The sequence below is a fragment of the Olea europaea genome, unplaced genomic scaffold (assembly GCF_002742605.1).
Source record: "Olea europaea var. sylvestris unplaced genomic scaffold, O_europaea_v1 scaffold661, whole genome shotgun sequence".
Taxonomy (NCBI): Eukaryota; Viridiplantae; Streptophyta; class Magnoliopsida; order Lamiales; family Oleaceae; genus Olea; species Olea europaea.
In genome coordinates this window covers 390,079-400,306 of record NW_019264985.1, presented here as the reverse complement: position 1 = coordinate 400,306, position 10,228 = coordinate 390,079, and the positions used below count along the sequence as shown (strand labels likewise).

Below are 10,228 nucleotides of genomic sequence, written 5' to 3'. Positions count from 1 at the left end.
GATGATTGCTTTTAACAAAAGAAAAGAAATTATTAGAAAATGTTCCCAACCACAATATATTCTCCAAATTTATAAATGATCTAAATTTATAAATGATCTACAATTTAAAGGAAAATAAAATACGAAATTTTGTACTTGGTCCCATCAAACGGCCAGCCTTCGTCTATGTAAAAAGGGTTATAAGTGTAAGGGTTCGATTTTTGAGGCGTAGAATTGAACTCCTTGTAAGCGCAGTGTACAGATAGCTCTTGTTCCCTGACTTGTTGAGACACATTCTGCGATTTACCTCCCTCACAAAATTTTAGGGAAGGGACGATAGAACCCTCAAAATTGGGGTCCAACTTTTTTAAAAAGGGTTATAAGTGAGCATGCCATGCATCTTTTAAGTGTGAAAACTAAAAATATAATAAATAAAAATTTAAAAAGGATAAAAAGAAGGAATAAAGGTGGAAAGATAGTGGGAATCAGGGAATGTTAACGTGGAGGGGGCAAGTCTCATCAAAAGATTAAGATGTGAAACCCTAAAAAGAAGTTCCCACTACAATATATTTTCTCTTTTTACGTGGGCCAAAAGTAACACTTTACTTCCTTAATACTGCGACACCAGCGTGTCATAATAAAATAAATATATTTAAATTAATGTCCAAAAATCCATCTTGAAAGTGGTGGACCAATGTTGCCTAGTTTGGCTTCTAGTTTAATTTTTAAACTTAATTTCTTTCATTTTCATTTAAATCATTTTTTATGCGTATTATTTTATGGAATATGCTACTGATATGTAATATGATGTCCATAACAGTGTTCATTCTCCTCACGTGGAGGAGACTTACTTCGGATAAATTATATTTTATTCGAAGTGGATCTATTTTCATGTGAGAGGGATAGACACAGTTATGGACACCCTGATATACATGTAATATTATCCTTAAATTTTATCAAAGCCAAACTGGAGCTTAATATATAATATTAAATCGCATTGATAAAATAATACGCCATTAGATAATCTTGAGTTTGGTTTTGATCGAAGTTGTTTTTCAATTTTTTTGGTCAACATTAAGTTGGTACAAGTTCACACCAAACATTACTCTTTCTTTCTTAAATGGACTGAATTATTTTTTTAAAAAGACGAATATATACCATTATTGACTAGACTACCTTTTTTGATCGAATCCCAAACAATTCCCCAACTCAATGGCCGGCCGGCCGGCCGTCCGTAGATTCCACGGTCCCAAACAAGAAAACGACCCTAACAAGTTTTTAAGTAAAATAAATTCCACAAATAAATTTTAAACCTTTAATTTTATAGGTGTCATGTCAACACTTGTAATTGCTGATATCATAATTAATACCAACTCCATTAAATCAAACTAACATATAGCCCCATTTGGTTCTGATTTTTCAGGTCAAAAAATTAATTTTTTGACTGTTATTTAATATGATTAACCATTATTTTTGACTTCTTCACTCACAAATAAATTCCAATTTTCTTTTTAACGATAAAAAAATTGATTCTAAAACTCAATACCAAACATGCCCATAATCTATATTTATTAAAACTTAAGATTTCAAATCATAGAGTTGAACGAACATCATAAATTAATGACTAGTTGTGAGATAATTACATTGCTCTGATTGTAATACTCGAATTGATATTCTATTTAATGGAACATTATTGGATCAAATGATATTGACATTGTATCTAATTGAACAAAGACTTCTCATGTCTTAGTAATAGTATATGCGAATACGTTTAAGACGTAGCATTTTAGTGATTCTACGATAGATTTAACAGTAACTCAAGTTTCTAACTATTATAATTCTCAATCAAAATATTAATGCTAAATCCTATGTGGGACATTTATCATGCCAACTCAACAAAAATCGTGGTTTAAAAAAAATAAAAAATGCAAACTTACTATACAATTTAAGACAAGTGTTTGATCCAACCTGCTAGATATTTTTCAGCATTTTGCATGTATTTATTTTTTGTTTTGCGAATGATTTGCCGTCCGGACTAGTGTTTGCCGCTGCGCAACGGGGATCGACCTGCCTGGTCAGGTCACGGGGGTCGAGAGGGCAGCGCCCTACTTGAGGGCAACGCCCCCGAAAGAGAATTTTATTTTCAAAAATCTTTGAATAAGTGCATCTGTTCGTTTTTAACAGTCACTTCCAACAGATGTACGCAATGATTTCAAGGGACACACTTATTCAAACGGTTGCCTCAATTTCTATAAATTCTGGGCGAATTCTCGTTTGCAAAATACATTAAAAAAAAAATTTATTCTTCTTTCTTTCTCTTGGCATCAATCAGTTCTTTTCGAGTGTCTTCTTGATTTGATCAAATAGTCACAATTTGAATCAAACGTCTCCATTGTATCCTGCGAAAGATTTTTTATCATACCCCAATTGTGACTTTGTTGGATAGGGAAGAAACATCTCTTAAAAGATAACGTTTTTTCTTACCTTGAAGTTCATTAAATTTTCAAATTTCCCTACATTTTTCTCAACACAACCAATTTTGCACCTGGCATAATAAGTAGCATCATTTGATGACTTGACACTTACTGATGTTATGTAGGATTTGATATTAAATTTTTGACAAAGTAACAAAAAATTTGAATAATTATTATTGTAAGATAATAACTTCAATAACCATTGACGTAATTACTCAAAATTTTAGTAATCATTATGTAATTAATCACTTAAAATTCTTTTGTTAGTAATATTTCGAATATTTCATGAACTCGACAAACAAGTCATGTGATCCTTCAACATACAATTGACATAATTACTCAAAAACTTTAGTAACCATAACGTAATTAACCTTATATGATACAATATAAATAATTTAAAATTCTTTTGGCATTAATATATCGAATATTACATAGTATGTCGTGGCAAACAAGTCATGTGATCCTTCGACAAAATTCACATACCAAATCCAACATTCAAGATAACAAAAAAAAAGTACAATAAGATTTGTTACTTGAAATTCTAATGAATTGAAAGAAAACAAACAATAATACCTTTTGTGCTATCCTCCTTTCAACAAATTAATTCATCAACTAATCAAAACTAATCAAATCCCATGCATTTTGCCAAAATCCCGCAACACACGTCATACACGTAAACCATTTGAATTGTGCAAGTCATAATCAAACCGGCCTCCATGCGCTAGCCCACACCACTGGCTGATCCTTCCACGAAAGGAATATTCCGGCGGAATCTGAGCTCTGTGCCATTGACCAACCCTCCCTGTACCTCCTCAACAAAGCGCGTACATCATCACACACCTCATCACTGAATGAAACTGGGCTATATCCCCCGGCATGTAGACGATTTGACCAGCGCGCGGCAGTCTCCCACCGCTCTATTGACTCGGCCGGCGAGCAAGCCACCAGGTCAACCACCGCGCGCCCGGCGGCCCTCTCCAGCATCAAACGTTCATTACTCGTTTTTGGGAAACTTTCGTCTAATGACTCAAAGTAAACTCTAAACCATCTTAAACATTCTTCAAATCCCCGAACAAATTCTAAACCATCAGCACCTATATCAAGATCGGCTTCTTCTTCAATTACAGTGACAATTCGAGGTGATAATCTTCTAAACATAGACATCAAAACGTCCCTACGATTACCAATTGTTGTAACGGTACGTAAGGCACCTACACAATTTATTGCAAGTGCTTCATCTTCTCTGATATCAATTTCAGCTAGGTTCAGTTCAGATAAATCGCCTGCATGGTGTATGACATTGAATTTAAAGGGCACGCCCATAAGTCTAGCAAACTTTTCCATCCTACTTCCTATCTCTTTCATCACCTTTTGTACTGCAGCCGTACCTCCGGTGGTGTCTCCACCTTTCCCGGCCACCACCGTCGTCAGTCGCAAGTGAGGGGTTTCATCTGTGCGAGTGGCTAGGGCTTCAAGCAAAGTAGGCCACTGTGTGCAATATGTGTTGCTTATATCAATTATATGTAACTTGGTTTCTCCATCTAGAGCTTCCAAAATTGCACCATTACTAGCAACATGACCAAACATGGTCCAAGGACTCACCTCCTGGAATTTCAAAACCATTTTTCTTGTGGATTCAAAAGAGCAATTCTTCTGGGAAGCTGAGATCAAAGTGCGACAAGTACGATCACCGGAGTCGGTCATGCGGCTAAATAATGCTTGTAGAAAGTAAGAAGCAAGCCTTTGATCGATGTCGCCATAGGGTGAACCGAGTTCATTGAGCATCCACATAAGCTGCTGAACACGAGCACTGTTCCTATGAGCAATGGCTTTTGCAGTCTCAAGGAGGATGTCAGAAGCCCACTTGCTGTTATTACCAGAGAATGATGATGCAAATTCTAGGCTTATGTCATTTTCCAAAGAGGAAGAGAATTGATCAGCTGATTGATCATAACTAGAAAGATGATGATGAGTTGGAGTGGCGGCGCCACCGCTAGTGTTGGTAGTGGTGGGTGTGGGAGTGTTTGAAGTCTGCTGTTGTTGAAAGGGATGATAGTGTCTCGAAGAAGAAGAAGAAAAGTCTTCTTCATCCATGAAAACGTTGAAGCATCCTTCTTCTTGATCTTGGAGATAAGGGTTTTGTCTAGAAGATCTAGAACTGCTGGAAGTTCTGCTCGAATAATTCAAAGACTGATCAGATTGAAGACTTACTAGTCTAAACAAAGTATCCATCTAATCAAAAGACCCACATCCAAAAAAAAAAATTGGACCTTTGTTTGATTCTCTTCAGTGGGTTGGTTGTGTTTTTAACACTAATTAAGAAGTGGTGGGGGAAATTGAGGATCTTCAAGTTGGAGTTTTGCCAGGTTTTTAATTAGTACAAACGCAAGAAGTATAATTAGAGAGAGAAGAATCTGATTGAGTAAAAATATAATTTTCTTTTGGTGGAATCGATGGGAAGAAGGAATGGAGTAGTGGGGTTGTGTTTTAATTTGTTTCCTAGTTATTCTTTTTGAGGTTGTTCTTGGAACAAGAGGGATTCAGATTGACTAAAATAGGTTTTGCTGTTAAAACACAAAGAAGTTGGCATGGAGTAGATAGAATTATGTTGTCTGACAAAAGATGTAGACAGTGAGCAAAAAGATAAAAAAAGTCGATTTCATCAAATGGGCTTAGTGGAATAGCTTTTTCTACTGAGTGGGTTGTGTGAGTGAGAGAGAAAAAGAATGGGTAGGATGTTGGGGTAGGTGGTTGTCCAAGAAGGTTCAGCAGAAGAATAATGTTATCTACTATCAGTAGTGTTAGAGTACTAGTTTATGTAATATTATATGACAAATTCAATTAAATGTGAATTTACGTGATTCGTTTCCATTGTACTTTTTACATGATGATACTTAGTACTATCTAAATTGATATTGTAGCATTAATTGATTTAGAATCTTCATCGAATCAATGCTACTTATCATCAGTCTAGATTAGAGTAAGTTTTCTGATTCATTGTTCAACCAATAATTATATTACAATTTCATCAAACAATGAATCGGACGACCCATCTAAACCAGTGACATGAGTCTTCCCTAGTGTGTGAGAGAGAGGGGTGGGGGAGGGGTACGACGTGGGGTTCAAGGGTTTATGGGTGAGTGGGATTGGGAGTAGGCGTGACGAATAAATTTGTGTGTGTGTGAGAGAGGAGAGAAAAGCTGCCCGCGTGCATGATGATTATGAAACCCACGACCACCACCCCTGAAACATAACCATTCATTCGCATTCCTTGCCTCCTAATCCATCACCAAAATCTGCCAAAATTCCCTACTTTTTCCTTTTTTATTGTACCACTAGTACAAAACCCATACATGTATGTATACCATATATTTTGAAGGTTTTTGTTATAATACTAAATTGGTCACCATGAGCATGCTTTTCACTTTTCTCTAACCCCTATATCATGGCTTCCATTCTTCACTACACTTGAACCTATTAGCCTATTGCTTTATCTTCATTCTTAATAGTAGGCAAGGCACTCGATCTATTGCCCCCCTATCACCACTTCTATTCTTTGCGACACTTGAACCTATAGCCTATTGCTTTATCTTCATTCTTAATAGTAGGTCTACTCGACCGTTTTCTTTCTACTGGAAAATGGGTCAATGATTGTCCATGTGAGATGATTCGACTGGCAAGATATTAAAAATATAATGGAGGGAGTGATTTGAACTTTGAATTCAAACCCTTCACTTCGCTCAATCTTACATAACTCCTTATGACGACTCTATGTATATATATTTTGTACTTAGTGAGAAGGAAAAAGTTGACTGAAAATGGTGAAAAAATGTATGTGAAAATAAACCATAAATGGAATGGCCTATAACCATAATTTTGGCTAGAAGACTTGTAAAACTTGACACTTCGTAGATAAAGAACTCCTTTAATTGTGATTGAGTTTTTGGATCACGGGAGTTATCAAAATACAAAATCTGAATTGATATTTCTAAGTGATTCAATCACATAAAGATCTTTAAAAAATACGTATTTACAAGTAAGGTTTCGTAAAAGAAAGTTCAGTTATAGCATGCGGCAATATTTTCACTTTCAATGAGCAAAGATATTTTGACTAATTCTTACATAGAGAACCGACTAGGAGTGAGTCACGATGCGACACATGTCAAATTTGAGCACAGCGAAGTAACTTTTTGATTCTGAACCAACAAATTCAAAACAATGAAGTTCACTCGTTTGTAAAAATTAAATTAAAAAGGGGAAAAAATTCAATATAAAGTTTCAAAGTTAAGACAAAGTCACCTAGAGCCTGCCGACCCTACTCATGTACAAATAGGGATGTCAATTTAACTTGTTGGCTCGAGTCGCCCATGATTCGACTAGAAGAAAGCCCCAATCAGCCTGACTCGAGTCTTGGGTCGAGCCCGAGCTAGCTTGTGTGACTTGCTCGCCGAGGCTTACGAGCCTCTTAAAAAAAAGCATGAAAAGGCAGCAACTGGTAGTTTTAAAATTCAGCAGTTTAAAAAAAAAAAAGAGAGAGAGAGAGAGAGAGAGACTACCTGGCTCGGCTTGAAAAGGCTCGAGCCTAGACTTTTTGGCCAAGCAAAAGCTCGGCTCTTGCTAAAAAAAAAAGGGAAAATTGCAGTCGAGGTACCAAATCTTTCGTTTATTAGTAGACTTTACCCAAACCTTTAGTTTGTGCCACCGGAGGTACCAAACCTTCAAAAAATTTGCACTCGGAGTCCAAATTGATAGAAACCGTTAGTTTGACTGTTATTGACCAAAGATTAAAGGTCTGACCAATTGTTGACTGATTTTTAATGGGGTAAATGTGTAACTTTACATTTTCATATAAAAATTTAAATAAAACAATAAAAAAATAAAAAATAGTCATATTCTCCACCCAACCAAAACTAAAAGTCATCTTCTCTACCCACCAAGAACCAAAACCAGGTATTTCCCAATAAAATCAAAGTTGGAATATCACTGACTTCCTTACCCTCGTCGGTAGCTTGATTGAAATTTCAAAAACTAATTTCAAACCTTGCAACTCATTTTCCCCACTCTCCAAAAATCAGTAAAATCTGGTAGAAAGAAAATAAAAACCCTTCTTTGCCCATTGACAAGAGCCCATCGAATACCAGTGCATTTGTATGACTCCTTTTTGGGAGAAAGAAGATAAAAACCTATCAAATGCCCATTTCATTTACTGATTTTTTTTTTTTTTTTGCCCCCCTTTTACTCTCTTCCCTTAAAACCTTCAATTCCATTTCTTCCCAAACAACCCCTCAAACCCTACAAATATCCCCACTATATCCTCTCCTTCTCCTCCCATTTCTCCTCTCACGGGCCTCATCAGAGCTAGTCATTTTGAAAGTGCAAACTGGTTTTGTTCATTTACCAAACTGGTTTTTGGTTTTCGTTGGGGAGGGGGAAGTGGGGATGTGGAGGGGGGGTGAGTGGAGATGATGATTGGAGTTTTTTATTTTTTTGTTTTTTGGTTTTAAATATAATTCTTTTATATAAATTTTTTATATTAAAATGTAAAGTTACACATTTGTCCCTTTAAAAATCAGTCAACAATTAGTCAGACCTTTAATTTTTGGTCAATAACAGTCAAACTAACGTTTTCTGTCAATTTGGACTCTGGGTGTGAATTTTTTGAAGGTTTGGTACCTCCGGTGGCACAAACTAAAGGTTTGGGCAAAGTCTGCTAATAAACGAGAGGTTTGGTACCTTAGCTGCAATTTTCCCAAAAAAAAATCTCACCATTTACTCGAGTTGAGCCCGAGTCTTGAGTTTCGTCTCGTAAGCTGGCTCAATTCGGTTCGTTGACACCCTTATGTACAAGTTCCATGACTTTAGGTTACTTAATTTTGTGCTTCCATATTACTCTCACGTATCCAACCATTTACATTTTATTGCACACTAAATGAAAATTTTAGGACAATTTTCATGGGCTTAATCTTTTGAAAAATGTTTTTACATAATCTTTGGACTGTTGTTGTTATCCTTTTTGAGAATTTTGAATTAGGTAGTTCCATCCAAGACAAATTATATATATACAGTGGATTAGAAGGACCATTGTCTCCTTCGATCCAAGAGCATAAGATGGTTATCATCATCCAGCACTGGCGAAAAAGGGGCAATCTGGTCATTGCACCAGTCATTCGATTATATTCAACAAAATAACTTAAAATTTAAGCACAACCCAAATATCATTAGTAACAATAGACTCTTTTTTTTTTAATTAAAAACTTATTTTGTAAATTAATTTCTTGGCAAGACACATATTAAATTAATCTGACTGGAGGAAAATCAAATAATTTAAGTGAATATATAGATAAGATGTAACCATCTCAACTAACATGAAAATTTTCTATTGCACTTCCTTTTGTCACTCCTAAAATTATATTCAAATCCACTTAAAATTAATTCTTTTAATCCTAGATGCTGCCAATCAAGTACCAAACTATGTTAATAATATTTAAGAATCAAAAGTCCATGAAAATTTGAAAGTAATAATTGAATAAAAAAAAAAAAAAATTAATCGTGACGTTGTCTATACGTGACCTAACGGATTGCAACATTAAAATACAATTATTAAATTCATTTTAAGCACACAATTAAATAATCACATCATTAATGACGTTCAAATTTAAATTAATACTGCTTAACAAATTTTAATAACTATTCATGAATTAAAAATTAGTCAGGGTATCTTTGTCAATATCGAGTCTTGGATTCCACGTTCCTTCTTAAAAGATCAATATAGTGGCTCGTTTAGAGATATCAATGTTCAAATTAAAATGCTCGTTTAAGTTTTATACAGATTATTTTTTTTCCGGAGATTTTTTATTTTATTTCTTATACTATATTGAATGTTTGAATTCTATTCTTGTTAAGAAATGTGATATTGGATGTTAACCGCCTAATCTTTATATGTGAATTTGAAGTTGATATTGATGTAAAGCCTGCAGAAGTTACATTGTGTGACACGGTTTCTAGGTTTGTGACCCACAAAAATGAAATAAAATAAGAGTGGCGGGCACTATCAAGTGATGGTATGTCACACTTTTGGCTTGTAAAGTTAAAAGGAAGGCCAAATTAAAGTGAAGACTTTCAAAGGCAAAATGCTTCCCAAGTCAACCGTAATTACGAACTCTCGAAATTTCGATGAAAAATAAGATACGTTTTCTTTGTTATAATTTATTACGTAAATATCATAAAATTTAAATATCTGGGATTATTGGTATATATTTAGCCCCTGTTTTGCCCCCATTACGTGAAAAAATTAATGGGTGGAATAATATTTGTTTGAAAAATGAGTAGTTGAAAAAAAAGAAAAAAATTTCGATTTACGTGTAATATTATTTTATGGAAGATTGTATAGTTGAAAATATAAGAGAAAAATGAAATGTAATGTAATGAAAATTAATGGAGCCCAAACGGGGGGCTTAATTGGTACAAGTAAACCAAATTACTAACGTGTGATTTCAATGCAAACGATTTAAGAATTTATAATTTTCATTTATTTTTTAATTTAATCATGTATATTTATATTCAATTGTTGTGATTTATTAGTCAACAAAGTGGCAAGTCTTATAAGTACTTATGAATGTTAAATTGCACAATAATTTTATAATTAATTTCTCATATTAATTTTATATCAATAAAAGAAGATTACATCGTATTAGAGTATATTGGTGTCATATTATAAAATTAGTATGATCATTTAAATGTTGGTAAATTCATTTTAGGAAAATATTTTTTGTCCA

At 34.4% G+C, this 10,228-nt stretch overlaps 1 protein-coding gene across 1 annotated transcript; it reads right to left on the bottom strand.

The window, feature by feature from the left end:
- Positions 1 to 2,844: 2,844 nt before the first annotated feature.
- Positions 2,845 to 5,217, bottom strand: LOC111390201 (protein SHORT-ROOT-like). Its single transcript, XM_023015205.1, has one exon. It carries the CDS (start codon positions 4,683 to 4,685, stop codon positions 3,156 to 3,158), a length of 1,530 nt encoding a protein of 509 aa, XP_022870973.1. The 5' UTR covers positions 4,686 to 5,217; the 3' UTR covers positions 2,845 to 3,155.
- Positions 5,218 to 10,228: the final 5,011 nt, after the last annotated feature.